Source organism: Macaca fascicularis, chromosome 11 (genome assembly GCF_037993035.2).
Source record: "Macaca fascicularis isolate 582-1 chromosome 11, T2T-MFA8v1.1".
NCBI classification, from domain to species: Eukaryota; Metazoa; Chordata; class Mammalia; order Primates; family Cercopithecidae; genus Macaca; species Macaca fascicularis.
In genome coordinates this window covers 56,354,252-56,376,507 of record NC_088385.1, presented here as the reverse complement: position 1 = coordinate 56,376,507, position 22,256 = coordinate 56,354,252, and the positions used below count along the sequence as shown (strand labels likewise).

General features: G+C 46.9%; 1 protein-coding gene across 6 annotated transcripts in view; it reads right to left on the bottom strand.

Annotated features, from left to right (window-relative positions):
- Positions 1 to 12,755: 12,755 nt before the first annotated feature.
- The window catches only part of SPATS2 (spermatogenesis associated serine rich 2), a 169,502-nt gene continuing 160,001 nt past the window's right edge, over positions 12,756 to 22,256 (bottom strand). For all 6 annotated transcript variants that reach the window (XR_012420217.1, XR_012420218.1, XM_015430882.4 and 3 more), the window contains 4 exons: positions 20,971 to 21,080; positions 16,837 to 16,939; positions 14,801 to 15,015; positions 12,756 to 13,750 (listed from right to left, as the gene is read on the bottom strand). Coding sequence is in view for 4 of the 6 variants with exons in the window: in XM_015430882.4 (XP_015286368.2) it covers positions 13,442 to 13,750; positions 14,801 to 15,015; positions 16,837 to 16,939; positions 20,971 to 21,080 (737 nt within the window). In the remaining 2 variants the exon portion in view is untranslated. The remainder of the gene's footprint in view (positions 13,751 to 14,800; positions 15,016 to 16,836; positions 16,940 to 20,970; positions 21,081 to 22,256) is intronic.

The following is a 22,256-nucleotide window of genomic DNA, read 5'->3' as shown; positions in this document are numbered from 1 at the left end:
GGGGAGAAGCTGCAGCTTCCCTCCCTCCCTCCCGCGCCCGCCGCCTGCACCGGGGTAACCATGGAGACGGGGCACACCCAGCCAGGGCCGCCTCCTTAAAGGGACAGGCCTCCCGCCGAGGGCTCCCCTCCCTTCGGGACCTCGGTGGGGGCGGGGAGGCGGCGACCGCCCTGATCCTACCCTGCGGGCCTCCCCGCCAGTCCCTCGGAGAACCACTGGCGAACGGCCGGCCCCCTCCCGCTGACTCGGCCTCAGCTGCAGAGGGGAGGCGTCTTTCTCCGCAGTCCGGGGGCTCTCCGAGAGCCTCCTAGCAGCCGCTTCTCCCCCGGCGGAATGGGAGAAGGGCTCGGGGCGTGTGGGGTGGGGGGCGCATGCTGTGGAAGATGCTCTTCCCGAGGAAAATGCAGTGGGCAAGGGGACAGGGCGACAGGCGCAGGTGAAGGCCCGGCGGCCAGCGAAGGCCGGCGCTCTAGAGGGGCTCCAGCCACACCCGGGAAATCTAAAAGCAGATGGGGCGGGGGTTCTGCGCGCACAGCTGTCCGGCCCTCGAGACTTTCTCATCCTCAACTTGACTCTCTGGAAAATGGATCCAGCTGCTCTTATGAAGTGCCCCCGCAAGCAGGAGCTGCCGGGAAACCAGAGGGTGGGTAGCCCTAGGAGTAAGGGTCAGACGTCCTCCGTGTGACCCCGTGGGTGGAAAGGGTGTGTGGTGGGGAGGGGAACGCCAGACCCTTTGTCCTGCCCCTCCATTTCCCTCTGGCTTTTGTCACCTCTTGCCTCTCCTAAGCGCGCTAGAGGATTGGGTGGTAAATACAGGGGACCGACAGGGGTCAGACACTGCATAAAACTTCCGAAACTTGTGCATGCGGGTCCTGGCACCGGGGGAGCGAGGAAGGCCGAGCCCCGCGCCTCACCCAGCTCAGTCCTGGAGAGCTCCTCGCGGCGCCGTGCGGGGAGCTGCCCGGGGGCGGCTGCAGGGAGCCCCTTCCCGGCGGGGCGGAGCCGGGCCCGGGGCGGCCGTCGCTTCTTGGCCTCCCGCGCTGCGACGGTCCCCCGGACTTGCCTGCCAGCACCGCTCCTCCTCCCTCCCACGATTTGCCAGAGAGCGCGGCTGCCGCCCGCGCCCAGAGGAGCCGCCGGGGCCAAAACAGCAATTTGTTCCCTAACGAGCGAAGCGGTAGGCTCAGCACCCCCATCCTTCGAGACGCACTCACAGTCACCAGTATCGGAAAGAAAGGAGTGTTCCCCGTTCCACCTACCCCTCGTCAGCGACAAGGGCCAAAGCCCCAGGCACCTGTATCTAAACGAGCTGGCGCTTTGGGAAGGGAAGACGCGTTCCCCCTTCTCCAGTCCTGAGAAGCCTGGAATCTGGTCCCCAGGAGGAGGAGTGACCTTAAGGAATCCTCCTTAGGGTCACTAAGGGTCACTTAGGGTCTTAGCAGATCCTGCTCCCATCCCATCCCCAGCCTTGGATGGATCCTGGCTGTAAAGTAATCCCCTCCCCCAGCCGCTCAAGGCTTCCTCTCCAGGCAGCGGCCCAGCCGTCTACTAAAAAGAAAGACATTTTAGGAGTCAGTTCACTTTGAGACAGGATAAGGCCACAGTTGAAATCACCCACCCACTTGGGAACCAGGTCTGCCACTTGCTGTCCCTGTGATTTAAAAAAAAATTTTTTTTTTAAATTTTGGTCTGTATGATTTTTTATTTGTTTATTTTTTTTTTGAGACGGAGCCTTTGCCCAGGCTGGAGTGCATTGGAGCTATCTTTGCTCACTGCAACCTATGCCTCCCAAGTTCAAGCAATTCTCCTGCCTCAGCCTCCTGAGTAGTTGGGACTACAGGCGTGCACCACCATGCCTGGCTAATTTTTGTATTTTTAGTAGGGATCGGGTTTCATCATGTTGGCCAGGCTGGTCTTGAACTCCTGACTTCAGGTGATCCGCCCGCCTCGGCCTCCCAAAGTGCTGGGATTACAGGCGTGAGCCACCACTCCTGGCCTGTCTGTGTGATTTTTAAAGGCAAGTTATTAACCCTTCTCTGACTCAGTTTTCTCATCTGTAAAATGAGGATGCTAATAATAACATCAGAGGGTCCTAATGAGGATTCAATGAGTGAGTATGTGTAGGGGACCTAGAACAGTGTGTGACACCTGCAACGTGTAAATGTTTGTTATCTGATTTTGAGTCTCCTGGGAGCTGTGTGAAACAGCCGGGGTGGGTGCTCCTTATGCTCCATTTCACAAAGGAGGAACCAGAGCTGAGAGAGAGACAGAGAAAGAGAGAGAGAGAGGAGGAAGAGAAGAGGAAGAAGAAGAAGAGGAAGAAGAAGAAGAGGAAGAGGAAGAGGAAAAGGAAGAAGAAGAAGAAGAAGAAGGAGGAGGAGCAGGAGGAGGAGGAGGAAGAGGAGAAGAGGAGGAGGAGGAGGAGGGAGGGAGGGGGAGGGGGAAGGGGAGAGGAGTTGTAGTAGTAGTAGGAGGAGGAGAAGTGGAGGAGGAGAAGGAGGGGGAGGAGGAGGAGGAGGAGGAAGAGAGAGACTTGCTCAAGGTAACAGAGTTGGTAAATGACACAGCCAGGGTTAGAACCCTGACAGTATCCCAGTCCTAGGTCGTTGGGTCTGCCTCTCTGCCTAACTGTATGGGCACTCAGAGGACTGGTCATCTGGGCTTGTGTAGCATGTCTGGGTGGCCTTACACTTATCCCTGTAAGGCCTAAGTGTTTAGACTTTCAGGCTTCCAGCTCACCTGCCAGGGCTGGTTTTGGGCATTAAGCCAAACCAGACACCTTGGGTTGGGGTGAGCAGGGCAAGATGGAATGTGTGGGGTGCCCCTGAGGATTACAGCAGCTTACACTTATTGAGCATTAACTTTGTGCCAGGCACTGTGCAAAGTGCTTTACTTGGATTATCCAGTTAATCTTCATAATAACGTTATGAGCTAGTTATTGGCTATAACTGCCAATTCACAGACGAAAAACTTGAGGCAAAGAGGTCAAATCCCTAGTCTGAGGTGCACTGCCTCCTCCAGCAGCTCCAGGCATAATGCCCATGTCACCCTTTGCTGCCCTGGTTCCCACTTCCAGGAGAAGAAAATACAGTAATATTTATGGAATGTTATTATCATTCTTATTGCAGAGAGAAAAGTCAAAGGCCTGTTTGGGCCTTTAAACTCCTTCCCCCATTGCCCCTCAAAGAACTCATGTGAATGCGTACTGAGCGGGGGTGCCGCTACCGACCCTTTCCTTTATCTGGCCTGTTTTGAATGAGTGTGATCAGGCACAGGATCTTAGCCCACTGTCCTCTCTCTTCACGTTTACCCAGTCCCTCAGATCTTCCTGCCAGACCAGTCTTTTGTTTGTATGAATTCCCCCAGCTGTTAGTCACTAATTCCCTCTTTTTTTCTTTCTATTCTTTTTTTTAAAAAATTGTTTTTTCTTTTATTCCTTGTTTTTTTTTTTTTTTTTTTTTTTGAACGCAGTCTCACTCTGTTGCCCGGGCTGGAGTGCAATGGCATGATCTCGCTCACTGCAACCTCTGCGTCCTGGGTTCAAGTGATTCTCCTGCCTCAGCCTCCCGAGTAGCTGTGACTATAGGTGCTCGCCAGGATGCCCAGCTAGTTTTTGTATTTTTAGTAGAGACGAGGTTTCACCAGGGTGGCCAGGCTGGTCTCGAACTCCTGACCTCAGGTGATCCACCTGCCTCGGCCTCCCAAAGTGCTAGGATTACAGGCGTGAGCCACCTTGCCCGGTCCTCTTTTATTCTTTTAATTCCCTATCTTTTCCTTCCATCTTTCCTCCAGCCCCCAACCCATATGCACAAAGGGCAGAGACCCACATTTAGGAGAGAGTAAGACAGGGATTGGGGAGTTGAAAATTGAGCAGGGCCCTGGGAGATGAGCACCATAGTCCTCCTCACTGTAACTCCTTTTCCTCTCCCCTTCCGCCAGCTCTTGACTCATTTGACCGTGGTGGGGAGTCATAGGGAGGGGAACGTTGAGGAGGATCCCTGTTCAGAGATGCTTAAAGCCTCTGTCAACAAGAAGAAACTCAGGAGGCTGCATTTTGGAGCTGGCCGTGGGAGGCCTGTGGGAGTATTAGCTACAAAAAGGAACACGGAGAGAGAGTAGGGAAGCTCAAAGCAAGGAAAAAACCGCTCAAGACACAAAGGATGGAAAAAGTCCCCCCACTCCGCAACCACAAAGCGCAGGTGGAGTCAGACACTGTGTTCAGGGAGTGGGAACAGGCGGCTGTCGAGGAACAGAGCCCAGGGGCCCCTCCCCTTCCCTGCCTCTTCCCACTCTCTCCACCTTCTTCTCTGGAGGTCCCCAGGCCTGTTCTCTGAGCCTGGCTCTCAGCCAGCATGGCCAGGCTCCGCTTCTAAGGTTGTGTTGTATGGTGGGAAAATCTTGGGCTTTCAAGTCAGACTAGTTGGGGTTCCAATCTAGCTCTGCCACTGGCCAGCTGGGAGACCCAGGGTGGGCAGAGGGTACTTTATCTTGCAGAGTATCAGGTCTTTTGATTTGTGAAATGAACCTGAGCCAGCTGTTATTTTTGAAAAGCCCTGGCCTGGCCGGGTGCAGTGGCTCATGTCTGTAATCCCAACACTTTGGGAGGCCGAGGCGGGTGGATCACTTGAGGTCAGGTGTTCAAGACCAACCTGGCCAATGTGATGAAACCCCATCTCTACTAAAAATACAAAAATTAACAGGGCATGGTGGCACACGCCTGTAATCCCAGCTACTCGGGAGGCTGAGGCAGGAGAGTCGCTTGAACCCAGGAGGCGGAGGTTGCAGGAAACTGAGATCATGCTACTGCACTCCAGCCTGGGCGACAGAACAACAACAAATCCCTGGCCCTCGGTGCTAGGACCAGGGAAATGAGCTCAGGATGAAGCCTGAGGGTTCCCCATCCCCACCAAAATAAAACATTTTGGAATTCTTTGAGGCCTCTAGCACTTGGCCGCACCTTGTCTGTCTCATTCTAGGCGATTCCTTTTCTTTTAGTGGAAGACTCTGGCTAGAGTGCGAACAGACCACAATCAACCTTTTTTTTTTTTTTTTTTTTTTTTTGAGATGGAGTCTTGCTCTTGTGACCCAAGTTGGAGTTGAATGGCACGATCTCGGCTCATTGCAACCTCCATCTCCTGCCTCAGCCTCCCGAGTAGGTGGGATTACAGGCGGGTGCCACCACACCCAGCTAATTTTTTTATTTTTAGTAGAGACGGGGTTTCACCATGTTGGCCAGGCTGGCCTCGAACTCCCGACCTCAGCTGATCCGCCTGCCTCGGCCTCCCAAAGTGCTGGGATTACAGGCATGAGCCACCGCGCCCGGCCCACAATCAACTTTCAAAAAAGGGAATCCGGGGAGGCACATTGTTGTGTTTATCCACAGATAAAGATACAGGCCCATATTGCTTGGCTAGTAAGAAAAAGAATCCGATCTGAACCAAGACTTGACAGCAATTCAGGACTATGCCATGCTGTGGGGCCACTTCGTCTTCTCTTTTGGTAAACAGCCTATGAAAAGGGAAACTGCATGGTTATTTCTGACAGTTGGTCAGTGACCTGTTGTGAGTGCCCACTGTGAATAATACCTGGACTCCACGCCAGGTGAGACACTGCAGTTAACTGCAGGCCCCATAGGAAGGTGGCCGACACAGCCCTGCTGGAGCTGGCAAGGGAGTGTATGCCTGGCCTCCTGAGAAATCTCATCCTCTCAATTCATGTGTTCTAGCAGCACCAGAAAACAGGTGTGTTTGAAATCAAGTTACAGAGAAAGCCTAACTCGGTTAAGTTGAAGAGACATAAAAAGGAGACCTGACTTTTCCCTAAGGAATTGGAGTGCGTGGTATTTGTTCCTGCTGTTTTGACAGCAGTGAAGGGGCAGGCAGGAGAATAGTTGTGCTGGTGGGTGAGTTTCTTCACCCAGAAACATCTTTTTTGGATAGAGTTTCCTCCTTGGAACTGAGTATCAAGGCAGGTAATAAAACTGCCTCATCACACGTATGGAAATAATGTTCCTTGACTTTCCCCAGGGAAACCCTGACCCCAGCTCCACCTGTGTGCTGCTGCAATGGTTACTGTGTTAGCTGAGGTCAGCTCCATCAGCATCTGCCTGCCCCATCCACATAGCTCTGAAACTGGGGTAGGGGTGTATTTTCTGACCAGTGTGGCAGACAGACAAGAGGGGCACAGGGCTCACCATGCTGGAGGGGCATGCACTCAGGAAAAAATTTTACAGAAGGAATAGGATAGCTGGATTTTTAGTATTTTTGTAGTTAATAAGGTCTGTCTGGCTGGAGATAGGGGAGGTCTTCTTTTTAACAAAGTCTACTTTTTAACAAAGCAGGAGAGACAGAAAAGGAAAGGGGCTAAACATTCAACTTGTCATGGGTTAGCCTAGACGCCCAGGGTACTGTTCTGTAGCACCTGGCTAGATGTCTTCTAAAGTCATTGCCATTGTCCCACTTCACAGTTCAGAAAGAGATTCAAAGCTGTTATCTGTCCAAGGGCAGTCGGTCACACAGTTACCAAGCTGTGAAGCCAGAATTAAAATCCAGGTTGAGTCTTTATACTCTACCACACTGCCTGGTCAACAGGCAGGGCTCCCAAGGGTTTAAGGACGAGCTCTACTCCCTTTACCTGCAAAGTGGTTGAAGAATGAGCTAGGGCTGGGCCTGGTGGCCCATGCCTGTAATCCTAGCACTTTGGGAGGCTGAGGTGGGCAAATCACTTGAGGCCAGGAGTTTGAGATTAGCCTGGCCAACATGGTGAAACCCCGTCTCTACTAAAAATATAAAAATTAGCTGGGTGTGGTGGCCCACACCTGTAATCCCAGCTCCTCGGGAGGCTGAGGCAAGAGAAGTGCTTCAACCAGGAAGGCAGAGGTTGCAGTGAACTGAGATGGCCCCACTGTACTCCAGCCTGGGTGACAGAGTGAGACCCTGTCTCAAAAAATATAGATAAAGAAAAAAAAAAAAAAAGAATGAGCTAGAATAGTTTCTGGCTCAGAACTCAGCAGAGTGCCTAGCACACAGTAGGCACCTCAATGTTTGAAGGTGAGAAAATGTGCCCAAGTGGCTACAACAACCAGAAAAACTTGATTTTATAGTATATTTAGTATGTTGTTCTGGCTACCAGCATTGTGGGCCAGTACTTTGAACTCATTGGTTAAACTAGTGATAAAATAGTTCCTTGTATCAGTTGGTAGCCTCCCAGCATGTACACCTGTTTCTTCCAAGAAATGTGCTGCCATAAGGATACAATCCTTACCAAATGGGACCAGAAGGTGGGATGAAACCTATAAATCAGGCAAGACAAAACTTCATTTTCTTAGGTCAGATGGTGGAATTTTCAGGGTCAACAAGTCATTATTCTACTGACCTTCTCCAAGAGAACAGGTTAGTATAAAGATGAGTGACATGCATCCCGAATTTTCCAGGTCATTCTTGACTTCAACTAGTTTATCCTATTCCCTCCCATACATACATTCATACTCACAAGACTGTACCCTGGTTTGGGATTCTGAAATATAACAGAAGGTCACTATCTCCATACACCACTGCACAACTGCCTGATTATATGCTGGTATAGTTCTGGCTCAAGCATGGGACCCAGACCTTTGGCTGTGCTCCCTCCACCTCGAAGACAGTATGGCACTTTCAAGCAACACTATTTCCTTGTATTATTTATTGGTATTCTCAGTTGCATCAACTGGTCTATCAGCTATGTGAAGTCAGGGATTGTTTCTCTCCTTAGCTTCTGGCTCAGCAACTGTACAAAGCATTGCCAAACACTGGCAGAAAATGTAAACCTGATGGCTGGGTGTAGTGGCTCACACCTGTAGTCCCAGCACTTTGGCAGGCCAAGGTGGGAGGACTGCTTGAAGCTAAAAGTTTGAGACTAGCCGGGACAACAAAGCAAGACCATATCGCCACAAAAAAATTAAAAAATTAGGTGTGGTGGCATGCACCTGTAGACACAGCTACTTGGAAGGCTGAGGCAGGAGGATCCCTTGAGCCCAGGAGTTTGAGGCTACAGAGAGCTATGATCCCACCACTGCAGTCCAGCCTGGGTGACAGAGAGAATCCATATCTCTAAATAAATAAGTTGCATGTGTGAATCTGTGCAACTTTATCAAAATAATACTTTATCAACAACTATACGACCCAGTAATTCCACTCCTAGGAATTTATCCTACAGGGATATTCTCACAAGTGAGGAATGATATATGCATTATGGATTGCTCACTGTAGCAGTACTTGTAACAGCAAAAAACTGAAAACCATCATTAGGGACTGGTTAATAATAACAAACTTATACAATGGAATACTATAAAGTCACAGAACAGAGGTCTATACCTCGTAGATCTCCGTCCATGTCAGTATATAGAAATATACTTGATTTTTCTTAAAACAAAACAAAAAAATGAGTTACAAAAAGTGAGGACAAGCGAAAAAAGCAGCTTGTATAAGGGTATGCACAGTATGAATCCCATTTATGCAAAAGAAAGAAGAAAAGGTACTTCCATGTTTGGGTTTAGAAAATTTCTGGGGGCCGGTCGCGGTGGCTCAAGCCTGTAATCCCAGCACTTTGGGAGGCCGAGACAGGTGGATCACGAGGTCAGGAGATCGAGACCATCCTGGTGAACACAGTGAAACCCCGTCTCTACTAAAACTACAAAAAAAAACTAGCCGGGCGAGGTGGCGGGCGCCTGTAGTCCCAGCTACTCGGGAGGCTGAGGCAGGAGAATGGCGTGAACCCGGGAGGCGGAGCTTGCAGTGAGCTGAGATCAGGCCACTGCACTCCAGCCTGGGCGACAGAGCGAGACTCCGTCTCAAAAAAAAAAAAAAGAAAATTTCTGGAAAGACATGTAAGAAACTTACTAATGATTTCTTCTGGGGAGTGAGACAAGGTAGAGAAGACTTCTAAATTTCTATTATGTACCCCCTTTTTTTGCTTGTTTTTTTTTTTTTTGAGACAGAGTCTTGCTCTGTCACCCAGGCTGGAGTGCAGTGGCGCGATCTCGGCTCACTACAAGCTCCGCCTCCTGGGTTCACGCCATTCTCCTGCCTCAGCCTCCCGAGTAGCTGGGACTACAGGCGCCCGCTACCACGCCCGGCTAATTTTTTTGTATTTTTTAGTAGAGACGGGGTTTCACCGTGTTAGCCAGGATGGTCTCGATCGCCTGACCTCGTGATCCGCCCGTCTCGGCCTCCCAAAGTGCTGGGATTACAGGCTTGAGCCACCGCGCCCGGCCTAAAAGTACATTTTTTAAATGGCCATAAATTAGGGGCATAGGAAATATATGACGTTCATAATGAAGCCATGCTAATTTGCATTTTGCCTCTCAAGTGTCACATAACTGACAGAGCTAAACAACTTAAAATCGCAGTCCTGTCTCTAAGTTGGGGAGGGTGAGACATTTGTCTGTAAGGGGAAATGGAAAGACAAGGACAAACAATGGTTAGGTAAGGCCTCTTGGAGCACCAGTGGTAACTGCCCAGGGCATGAATCTTCCTTCTTTTGGGAAGTCTAGAACCCCTATGGGCAATGAGGAATGGGTTATACAATTCAAATTTAGGATAAGCCTAACTTCTCTTTGAAGAAGAGTCAAACTGGCAAATTTAGGAAAGGATCTACAGCATGAGATCCTAAGTGAATTATAGTTTACACATATTATTAAAAAAATACAGAATATACACAGTATAATCTTTTTTTCGAGACAGAGTTTTTTTTTTGTTTTGTTTTGTTTTTGAGACGGAGTCTCATTCTGTCGCCAGGCTAGAGTGCAGTAGCACAATCTCGACTCACTGGAACCTCCGACTCCCTGGTTCAAGTGATTCTCCTGCCTCAGCCTCTTGAGTAGCTGGGGTTACAGGCACGCACCACGCCTGGCTAATTTCTGTATTTTTAGTAGAGATGGGGTTTCACCATGTTAGCCAGGATGATCTTGATCTCCTGACCTCACGATTTACCTGCCTCGGCCTCCCAAAGTGCTGGGATTACAGGAATGAGCCACTGCGTCTGGCCAAGCCAGAATTTTGCTCTTGTTGCCCAGGCTGCTATGCAATGGCATGATCTCGGCTCACCACAACCTCCGCCTCCCAGGTTCACGTGATTCTCCTGCCTCAGCCTCCTGAGTAGTTGGGATTATAGGCATGCACTACCACACCCAGCTAATTTTGTATTGTTAGTAGAGATGGGGTTTCTCCATGTTGGTCAGACTAGTCTTGAACTCCTGACCTCAGGTGATCCGCCCACCTCTGCCTCCGAAAGTGCTGGGATTACAGGCATGAGCCACCGCACCCAGCTCAGTATAATCTTTTTATAAAAATAATAAAAAACCCATATACCCATGTGTATATGCACATACACGCCTTAAAAACAGTCTAGGCCGGGCACGGTGGCTCAAGCCTGTAATCCCAGCACTTTGGGAGGCTGAGATGGGCGGATCACGAGGTCAGGAGATCGAGACCATCCTGGCTAACCCGGTGAAACCCCGTCTCTACTAAAAAAATACAAAAAACTAGCCGGGCGAGATGGCGGGCGCCTGTAGTCCCAGCTACTCGGGAGGCTGAGGCAGGAGAATGGCGTGAACCCAGGAGGCGGAGCTTGCAGTGAGCTGAGATCCGGCCACTGCACTCCAGCCTGGGCCACAGAGCAAGACTCCGTCTCAAAACAAACAAACAAACAAACAAAAAAACAGTCTAACCGGCTGGGCGCGGTGGCTCAAGCCTGTAATCCCAGCACTTTGGGAGGCTGAGACGGGCAGATCACGAGGTCAGGAGATCGAGACCATCCTGGCTAACACGGTGAAACCCCGTCTCTACTAAAAAATACAAAAAAACTAGCTGGGCGAGGTGGCGGGCGCCTGTAGTCCCAGCTACTTGGGAGGCTGAGGCAGGAGAATGGCGTAAACCCAGGAGGCGGAGCTTGCAGTGAGCTGAGATCTGGCCACTGCACTCCAGCCTGGGCGACAGAGCGAGACTCCGTCTCAAAACAAAAGACAAAAAACAAAAAAACAGTCTAACGAGGAGTGATGGAGCACACCTGCAGTCCAGCTACTCAGGAGGCTGAGGCAGGAGGATTGCTTAAGCCCAAGAGTTTGAGGCTGCAGTCCCCTCTAATCATGTCCGTGAATAGCTACTGCACTCCAGCCTAGGCAACACAGTAAGACCCCATTTCTAAAAACAAAAAAGGCGTAGAAGGATATATGCCAAATTAACAATCATTACCCCTGAGAAGTGGAAAGATGGAAAACTTTTTTCTTTTATATTTCTGTGTTGATATTTTAAATACTACTTTTGTAATAAAAACTTTTTTAATTCATAATTTTCAAACTTTTTGTGGTCATGAAAAATTTTCAAATATTTTTCTATGAGGAGATTTTAACTTCAAGGCATTTTTGATAAACATGCCTTGTCCCATCTGTCTGGGCAGTTAAGTATAGTCTTGCCTGGATACAGGGACAGACCTCATAATCCTTCAAGGTCACTTCAATCTCTGGATTTCTGATAAAGTATAGGTAAGCAATTAATCAGAAATGCAGGGTTTTTTCCTGACACCCAGCAGGCTGTTGGTGTTGTTGGACAAATTCCCCAAAATGAGGTGTTCTTGGAAAATGGCTTTCCCAGAACTCCTTGACTACTGTTTTCTTTACCGAAAGACAGACAGATACACACACACTCTCTCTCTCTCTCTGAATGTGTTCAACCAACCTGAACCCTGGCAGCTCAGCTTCAGCCAAGGAGGCAAGGGAAGCCCTGAGGCAGCTACGTTCTGCACGACTGCCACTTACAGTCTGGGCTTCAGACTTGGGAGAACACATGCCAGAGAAAGAAAAGATCTGCTGTGATTAAATCACAGATGCTGGGGGTGAGTGCGGGGTGGAAGGGTCTGGCACCCATGCCACCTGCTACATGCAAGAGCTCAATTACGTTCAGTACTCAGTCAAGGGACAGGGAGTTGGGAAGAGCAGTGCCATTATAACCTTTGGTTACCTGGGAGAGCCTGGAGAGCTGTGGTTTTCCTAAAGTGGTTAAGTTCTCCTTTGGAAAGTCACCATTCCCTATCCTATGATCCTTTCTCACTAGGAACAACTGCATTTGCTCATCCAGGCTTTCACATTTTAATCTGGTTCTGAAGCTACACAGCGGTGGCAGACAAATGACTTGGGAATCAGATACCCTCATCTAATCCTGGAACAAGCTGAGTGACTTCTACCCCCATGAGGCCCAAAGAAAAACATAATGAAATGAAACCACTTGCTCCTATGAAACAAATGTGGGAATATTTATGCAGCTGTTTTTATTTATTCAACTATAAAGATTGATTGCAGCAATTTTTTGATGAGTAATGCCTTAGATTAACACTAATTATATTGCTATAAATTTGGTTCAGGATCAGAATAGGGTTCAGGAAAGGGAGAGAACAAAAAAAGTCTCCAAACATTCAAACAGAAAAAAAGTTTGTTTTTTTGGGGGGGACTGAGTCTCGCTCTGTTACCCAAGCTGGAGTGCAGTGGCACAATCTTGGCTCACTGCAACCTCCGCCTCCTGGGTTCAAGCGATTCTCCTGCCTCAGCCTCCTGAGTAGCTGGGATTACAGGCGCACGCCACCATGCCCAGGTAATTTTTGTATTTTTATTAGAGACGGGGTTTCACCATGTTGGCCAGGCTGGTCTTGAACTCCTGACCTAGTGATCCACTCGCCTTGGCCTCCCAAAGTGCTGGGATTACAGGCGTGAGCCACCGCACCCAATCTTTTTTTTTTTTTTTTTAACTTTAATTAAATGCTATTTTCCCATAGACTTCCCTAGACTGGTTTGCAATCTAAGGTAATAGGAAACAAGGCATTAGGCATTTTGAAGAAACTGCAGGTTAAGCTATGGTGCCAAGCAGAAGACTAAACACTGATTTGAGTGTCAAATCTCAGGCACGTTCTGGGATAGAGGCAGGTTCTCAAATGTTTCCTAGTGTTCTTTCCTTTTCACTAATTAAACTTTCCCTTCTCTGGCAAATCCAGTGCAGCATATGATCCCCTCATTGCCTCTCTTGGTCAAATGGTTGAAGGGAACCTGTCAGGCACCTGTGGCTTCTGCTTAGATTGGAAAGGTGACAGACTAGCTCTGATTCACCTCCTCCTGAGACAGCCTGGACAGTGGAGGGGTCAACTGGAAGGCCGAAACCTGGTAACAGCTGCCTCTGATTCCTGGTGGAAATGACCAACCAGATTTAATCCATATCACTGGGAAAGATCAAGGAAAAAAAATAGCTTCCCCTCCAAAAATGGTAAAGAGGAAATAAGGAGACAAGAAACCAACAATATTTAGAATGGCACAAAAAGCAATACGCATAAACTTCTTTTTGTTATTAAATCTAAGTTTCCTAAAGTCCAGTTATCAAGTTGAATTGTGTGGAGAGAGGAGAGAGGCCAACTGGAATTTCTCTCAAGAGTTCACGGCTTCAGTCTGAGAGGTCCTGGGTTTGCGCTGGGGGAGCCCCTTTTTGAATGAAGGCATGGGAGGGCTTGGCTCCATGCTGACTCCAGTTCCTTTGGTCCCTGCAGAGTGAGTTTGGCCTCTTTCACTGGTGTTTCCTGGTGCCTGAGATGGAGCACTCTGATACCTGGAACCAGATGAAGACCACGAGCTGTTTCTGTAACGACCCATACTGTCATGCCGCCCTTGGTTCATGGGGTCATTGGACTTTTGGCCTTGTGGCCTGTAGCCTTGTCCTCGTCTGTTCCCTGGCAATACCTAAAGATAAAAGAATACAATGTTCAAGGTGCTCTAGCATTATGGTACCCCATTCGTTCACTTTACAAGAGTATTCTGAAAGCAGAATTGTGGTATTCCATGCTTGGGACTCAGTTTATCTCTCAAGACTCAAAGAATTCTGTCAGCCGATCCAACCTAGCCACTACTTCAGAACTAATCCATCTTTCCCTGCTCTTCATGCCTAGGCTCTTCTCCACTGAAGAATTTACTTTTCTTTAGCTGGATGCAAGAAGAAAGATAAGGAAGAAAGAACATTCTGTGGGTTGTTACAAGTCCTCAACTGGACAAGTATATTATATTATGTCTGAACTCTTCAGATAAAAGGCCATTGGTAAAGATAATAAACATTTGGAATAATAAAGTAAACATCACTATGGCCTGCTTTACTAAATGTCATGACTATAGATTAAAGCTTGCTGCTGTGGCATTCAGCACATCTTTCAAAATATAATCCGGAAAGCTTATGGTATGGGATTTTATTTTTGTCCTCCAATTCCAAACGTCATACCAGTTCTGAAGAATTACTGATGGTACTGCCTTGGATTGCTCTTGTGTTTATTCTTCAAACAGGAGAAGAACCTATGGGATTACTCCTCAGCTTTCTAGTGTTTTCCCCCCATCCCCACCAGGTCACTCTCTCTTTCCCTGTAAATTCCACATTGTCCTTCTAGGGAGTTGCTGCTTTCAGATGCACACTGGTGAAACTGCCACTTGTGGTGCCTGTCTACCTTGAGACGGGTGCACGACTCCCAGTGTGACTAATTACCAGGCAATACTATCTACAACAGCAGGGATCGCTGCCAACACAAGAAAGTCAGCAGTTCTTGGCAACAGGAAATCTAAACTGGCTGGCAGTTTGGAACATACGTATCTAATGCTTTCTCAGGAACTAACTCGGGTTGGAGGGTTTCAAAACAGGCGTGGAATGGGAATAAAGAAAGGAAGATAATATACTGAGCTCTCAGCTTTTAAGCTTTGACAGTCTGGAGGGTTTTCTTCCTAACACGCTCAGCGTAGAAGCTAGGTTACCTCTCGAAGTGGCTGGTAGGGCTGGCCACTGGAGTTTGCTATGGCTGCAGGAGTCTCTCGCGGTGCAAAGTTTTTCTTGTTAGCACTTGTAAGGCTGGGAGGAGAGGCACAGGTGGAAGAGGAAGCAGCAGAGGCATCACTTGGGCTACTCAAGGACACAGATGTAACTGAGCTACATCGGGATCTGGTTGAATAGCTGTTCTTTGGATGAGACACTGGAACAGAAATATGAGGAATATATGATCATATGATGGAACAGCACAATGGGTAAGGTTTCTACTTTCTCAATTTCACAATGAGCAATTTAAGATAAAGAACTGTCTATTCAAGTAAAGAAAAACCTCTAAAACTGGTAACAGGAAGAAAAATCTCCCTTCTGCCCTCTTCCTCCACTTCCTCCAAAGCCCCACTGCTTTGTAAAGGAATTCTTAAACAAGAGAAGAGTTTAACATCAAAGTTACCCATTCCCCACCAACTAATGACTTCTTGGGATTGGATCTGGTACTACCTAAACTCCTGGCTATGGCTCTAGCAGCTGACTAAACCTGGGAACAATAGTATAGACCATATGTTCAGTTTCCTATGCAAGAAACATTCTAAAGTACAGTCTTGGCAAAGAAAGAAAAAGGTACATACATACAATCTTTACTAAATTTTTTAAAGAATTTTGAATGATACAAGGTATAAATAATCAAGATCAGTTAAATATGAATAGCACTAATCTTTACAACAAACACGTATATTGCCAAATTTCTTTCTGCAAAATTAATCCCAAATTCAAAGTACCTATTTAACTGAACAAATATTAATATTTTCAGTTCAAATTGTGTTAGAATTCCAATGGTTTAAAACCACTCTCTAGATTTTTTTTCTTGGCTTTAAGCCTGGACTAACAATGAGTTTATAATTGTTGCCACAGGTTAAATATTTCACTTTTTTTTTTTTTTTGGAGATGGAGTCTCGCTCTCTCGCCCAGGCTGGAGTGCAGTGGTGCGATCTCGGCTCACTGCAAGCTCCGCCTCCCGAGTTCATGCCATTCTACTGCCTCAGCCTCTTGATTAGCTGGGACTACAGGCACCCACCACCTCGCCTGGCTAATTTTTTGTATTTTTTAGTAGAGATGGGGTTTCACCGTGTTAGCCAGGATGGTCTCGATCTCCTGACCTCGTGATGTGCCCACCTCAGCCTCCCAAAGTGCTGGGATTACAGGCGTGAGCCACCGCGCCTGGCAATATTTCACTTTTATACTAGACAGAAAGAACAAAGAAGCTAAAGTTCAGGGTTTGACAAACAGGTCACTAGAAACTCTCACCTCACAGGTACTCCCTTACCCTTTAATGCTATTATTTAAGGGTCTATTATGTTCTAGGCAAGACAAGTATTGTTTTCTCCTATTTAGAGACACAGTCTTCCTCCGGTGCCCAGGCTGGAGTGCAGTGGCAATCATAGCTCATTGGAACCTCAAACTCCTGGCTCAAACTATCTTCTCCCTCTTACCCACCCCCACCCCACCTCCTGAGTAGCTAGGACTACAAGCATGTGCCACCACACCTGGCTAATTTTTTCTTTTTAATTTTTTGAAGAGATGGGAACCTCGCTATGTTGCCCAGGGTGGTCTTGAACTCCTGGGCTAAAGCGATTCTCTGGCCTCAGCCTTCCAATTTGTTGAGATTACACATGTAAGCCTCCGCGCCTGGCCTGTTATCTGCATTTTGGAGAGGAGTAAAATGAGGTTACTATAGAGGCAGGGATCCAAACTTGGTCTGACGGAAGGGCCCATGCTCTTTATACCACATATCATGCACCTCTCAATTCAGCATGAAAAAACAGTCTTTCACATTTAAGGAGCTGGCAAATACTTGTCCTCAGAGTTCAAAGTATCTGGACCCATGGACTTCATAAGCATCCCAGAGTTACTTTTCACAAAAGCAAGCAAACAAGAGGCACTAATGAGGAATCGGGACGAAGACAATCAGCATGTCAGTCTCTTATTAATAATCACCAACTGTAGTGCCCAGACCCTCTCACCATCTCACCTTGTCCAAATGAATCAATGCTCTTCTTTAGGGTCTCTACATCACAGGTGAACCGGGCTACTCGTCCCAGATCCTCATCATATTTACGTTCACTAACAAAGTGCTGGAGAAAGGGCAAAGAAAGGCCTCCAGGTTAGACAAACATCATCCATGGAACCCATAACTTACTATACAGATAAAACAATCTTTTTTTTTTTTTTTTTTTTTTTTGAGACGGAGTCTCGCTCTGTCGCCCAGGCTGGAGTGCAGTGGCCTGATCTCAGCTCACTGCAAGCTCTGCCTCCCGGGTTCACGCCATTCTCCTGCCTCAGCCTCCCGAGTAGCTGGGACTACAGGCGCCCGCCACCTCGCCCGGCTAGTTTTTTGTAGTTTTAGTAGAGACGGGGTTTCACTGTGTTCACCAGGATGGTCTCGATCTCCTGACCTCGTGATCCACCCGTCTCGGCCTCCCAAAGTGCTGGGATTACAGGCTTGAGCCACCGCGCCCGGCCAAAACAATCATTTTTAATTGTCTTTTTACTGCTTCAAAGTTTATTAAATGGCCATCACATGACCAACGCTGGGTGATCGAATAAATCTATTCAATTTCTCAAGAGCCCAAAGGCAAGTCTGTAAGTTTATGAAATGCTACGTGATGGCCAAAGCCCATTCGATATAATCAAGAGAAAATGTAAAGAAAGAAAAAAGGGCCGGGCGCGGTGGCTCAAGCCTGTAATCCCAGCACTTTGGGAGGCTGAGATGGGCGGATCATGAGGTCAGGAGATCGAGACCATCCTGGCTAACACGGTGAAACCCCATCTCTACCAAAACAACACAAAAAAACTAGCTGGGCGAGGTGGCGGGTGCCTGTAGTCCCAGCTACTCGGGAGGCTGAGGCAGGAGAAAGGCGTGAACCTGGGAGGCGGAGTTTGCAGTGAGTCGAGATCCGGCCACTGCACTCCAGTCTGGGCTACAGAGCGAGACTCCGTCTCAAAAAACAAAAAAAACAAAAAAAAAAAAAGAAAGAAAGAAAAGAGGAGGAAGATTTTATAGTAGAGGGCCATCTTTCTACTTTTGGCTATTCTCCACTTCTTTCCATTTTATACAGAAACAGAGGCAGCAAAAATGTTTACAAGGTGCTACAATGATACCATTTAGATAGATGGTTTGGTGTTAATAGGAACTTCCTTAGGAAACCCACTTAATCTCTTTATAATAAAGTAGGATTTCTTAGTCCTTGAAATAGGAACAATTTCTTGAGATGGAAAATCATTCGTGTGAAAAGTGAACTTTGCAAATGAGAAGTTTATGCTGCAAGTAATTTAATCCTTTTAAGCAGACTGAGCTGAGAAGTAACCAACCCCTTGAGTCAAAAACTAACCATGCTATAAAAATCGTGGGACTAGAAACATGTCAGGAATAAAGTGCTTCTGGGGGTCTATTTCATTAAACAATGTCTAAAGTAGCCTGCAATCATTTTTTTTTTTCCGATGAAAAGGAGATAAAAAAGAAAAGTGAAAGGCCTACATATAATTTGGAAGAACTGAACCCTTCAGGACACTCCTCTTAACTGGGGGTGGCCTAATACTGCTCTGCATCAGAATTCTCGGGAAGCAACCAGCAGCACTGAAAGGGAAAGGAGAGAGAAAAATGACCTTCCAGCCTTGAATTCCTCAAACTTCAGAGTATGTTGCGGCTTAGGAAAGCACACGAACCTCTTGTTACAAAGCCTTCAGACATGTAATATCAGTCTGAGATTAATTCTGAAACAAATTCTAGGGTTTGTTGAGTCAAAGACATAATAGGAATGACGGAAATAAAATGATCTGGAAATAAGACATTTAAATTGCACAGCACCCACTTCAGTACACTGAAAAAGTGGAGAGAAACAGATCCTTAGTCAGCCTGCAGAAATATTTCCAGCAGCTTTTCAGCCATGTGGGAAGAGGAACAGATGAAGCTTGTGAGAGCCAGAATTCTCATCTAATTCCAAAGGGGTTTCCGGCTTCTCCCCAAGAGTTGAATGAGACTGACTGGCATCAATGTGAGGAGGCCTTTCTATAAAATTTAATCATATAGTTTTAGTTAAATAGAAAATGGTAACTGAACATTTGCATGATTTGGATAGTTCACCCCAATAGAGTTGAAGGGGAGGCAGCGAGAGAACAATACTTCACAGGTCTAACACTGGGTCAGATGATAGCAAGGATCCCTATAAGGTCCTGGATGATATTCCACCTCTGTTTTTATTTTATAGAGACTGTTGTACAGCAAGTGTTCTCTCAGTGTGACAATAAATCTTATGTGTTCAGAAAGAGAAGAGGTAAAGGGCACAGGTGTGGAGAAGGCCAACTCCCTTTGTCACAGCTTGCAGTTTCCAGTTTATAAACAATTATTTAGAATGCCAATGACCACAACTATCCATGAATATCCCAATTTCCCTCAGGTTCACATGCTTAGTCTCAGAAATACTGTTCTTTACATAAGAATTTGGCCAAGTGCGGTAATCCCAGCACTCTGGGGGGCCAAGGCGAGTGGATCACTTGGGGTCAGGGGTTCGAGACCAACCTGGCCAACATGGTGAGACCCTGTCTCTACTAAAATACAAAAATTAGCAGGGCGTGGTGGCACATGCCTGTAATTCCAGCTACTTGGGAGGCTGAGGCACAAGAATCACTTGAACCTGGGAGGTAAAGGTTGCAGTGAGCGGGGACAGCGCCACTTCACTCCAGCCTGGATGACAGAGCGAGACTCTGTCTCAAAAAAAACAAAAAAGAATTAAAAGGTATACATATTGAACCTGAGTGATTTTTGTAAAAAGATTACAACAAATATCTCAAAGATAATTTTTCTCTATACAATCAGAATTGGCCAACCAACTATTTACAGAAGACCAACTACATACCAAGGTGCTGTGCTAGGCACTTGGAGAGACAGGAGCTCACTGTGAAGTTCACTATCTAGTGGGGAAGACAAATTAAGCAAATGCACATAAAATCCTAACTGTGCTCTGAAAGCATAGAATGGGGAGATATGATGGGGAAGTCAGGAAGGATGAGGAGGTCAAGAGTGGTAACTGGGCTGTTCACAGTGGCTCACGCCTGTAATCTCAGCATTTTGAGAGGCCGAGGCAGGTGGATCACCTGAGGTCAGGAGTTTGAGACCAGCCTGGCCAACATCATGAAACCCCATCTCTACTAAAAATATAAAAATTAGCCGCCGGGTGTGGTGGCTCATGCCTGTAATCCTAGCACTTTGGGAGGCTGAGGCAGGCAGACCACCTGAGGTTGGGAGTTTGAGACCAGCCTGACCAACATGGAGAAACCCCATCTCTACTAAAAATACAAAAATTAGCTAGACATGTTGGTGCATGCCTGTAATCCCAGCTACTCGGGAGGCTGAGGCAGGAGAATCACTTGAATCCGGGAGGCAGAGGTTACGGTGAGCCGAGATCACACCATTGCACTCCAGCCTGGGTGACAGAGCGAGACTTTGTCTCCCAAAAAGAAAAAAAAAAAGAGTGGTAACTATGGTTGGCGGCCGGGAGAAGAGCGTTTGGACAGATGGAAAAGCGTGTGTGTCTGTGGAGTGTAGAAGCCTCCAGCCTCTGCTCTCTGCTTGAGGGCAGAGGACCGGGGGGGATGGTATGAACTGAGGGTAATGGCAGAGCAAGACTACACAGTCCTTCATACCGGATTAAGGATTATAGTATTTATCCTAAAAGCAACAGAAAGTTTGAAGCAGAATGCTGTAGTGTGGGGAACCTACATGGAGGGTGGGGCAGGTGGGGCAGAGACAGAATGGATGAACACAATCAGTTAAAAGGCTCTTACAGAAGTCCAGGCAAGAGATGGTGGTAATTTGATCATAATGGTGGTGGTGGAGATGAAGAAATAAGGTCAGATCTGAGATTTAGTCAAATGGATGGGGTGTGCTGATAGATTTAAGGTGGGAAATGGATAAATTTTCTAAGGTTTCCAGCTGGGATAACTAGGTAGATGACAATACCACTTACAGAGAAAGGGACCTGGAAGAGGGCCAGGTTTGGGAAAGGAAGATCATGAGTTTAATATATTAGATATGGCCATGAATTATGAAAAGTTCTTACTTTAGCCCCTGAGGATAAGAAGAAAGGCAGAAAGCAGAAAGTTTTACCTTGATATCGGCTCTGAGCTCAACCAATTGCTGCTCTGACATTTGAACAGCCACATGAGTCATCTTCTTTAGAAGTTCAGCCTTCTTTTGTCGGCTGAGCAAAATTTCCACTGTAGAGAAAAAGTGAGTGTGAACCTTATGTTACTGCTAAATAGGATAAAGAAGAACTAGAAATATAAGCCTTGCAGTAGGTATTTGGTCAGCCAAAGGCTTAGTTGCCCATCCATCCAGAAAATGAAAATAATGAAAATATCAGAAGTCCGGTCTCTACCTTCCATTGGGTCTCTGAAGGCAGTTAAGTAGTAAACATTTTTTTATAAATCACAAACACTCATAAATCATTTGTTATTTCTCCTTCCAGTCAAAAAAATTTTATCAAGATGCATATAAATTAAAAAGGAAATATGCACACATAATAAAAAATATTCATCTAGAGTAAGTTGAGTATAAAATGAAAAGAGCATCTCTCTTATTTCTGATTTTGTGGTCTCCTCTCCAGAGGAAACCACTGTTCACCATTTCTTTTTTTTTTTTTTTGAGACGGAGTCTCGCTCTGTCGCCCAGGCTGGAGTGCAGTGGCTGGATCTCAGCTCACTGCAAGCTCCCCTTCCCGGGTTTACGCCATTCTCCTGCCTCAGCCTCCCGAGTAGCTGGGACTACAGGCGCCCGCCACCTCGCCCGGCTAGTTTTTTTTTGTATTTTTAGTAGAGACGGGGTTTCACCATGTTAGCCAGGATGGTCTCGATCTCCTGACCTTGTGATCCGCCCATCTCGGCCTCCCAAAGTGCTGGGATTACAGGCTTGAGCCACTGCGCCCGGCCGTCACTGTTCACCATTTCTTACGTACACTTCCAAATATTGTCTATGTGCACACAACATGTATACATATGTATCTCTCCTTTTTCCCTTCTCACAAATGGAAGTATATCATACACATGGTCTTTCCTTTACCTTAGCTATTTTTACTTAATATATTTTTAAGTTTATTCCCTATTACTACATCTGGATCACCTTCATTCTGTTTAACAGCCAATGAGTATGGGGATATACCACAATTATTTACCGAGTTCCCTAGTGATGGGTATTTAATTGTTACACCCTTTTAAGAACCACCTTCTATGGCATGCTTTCTGATATACAACTTGGATACAACTTGGTCATGGCAGAGAACAGACAATAAAAATCTCCCAGAGAGACAGGGGCTACAGTGGAAACTGAACCAAAGAAATCCTCCCTGGAAGCAGATAAACCACCCAAGGAACGTTCTCTACTACCAGGGAAGGGAC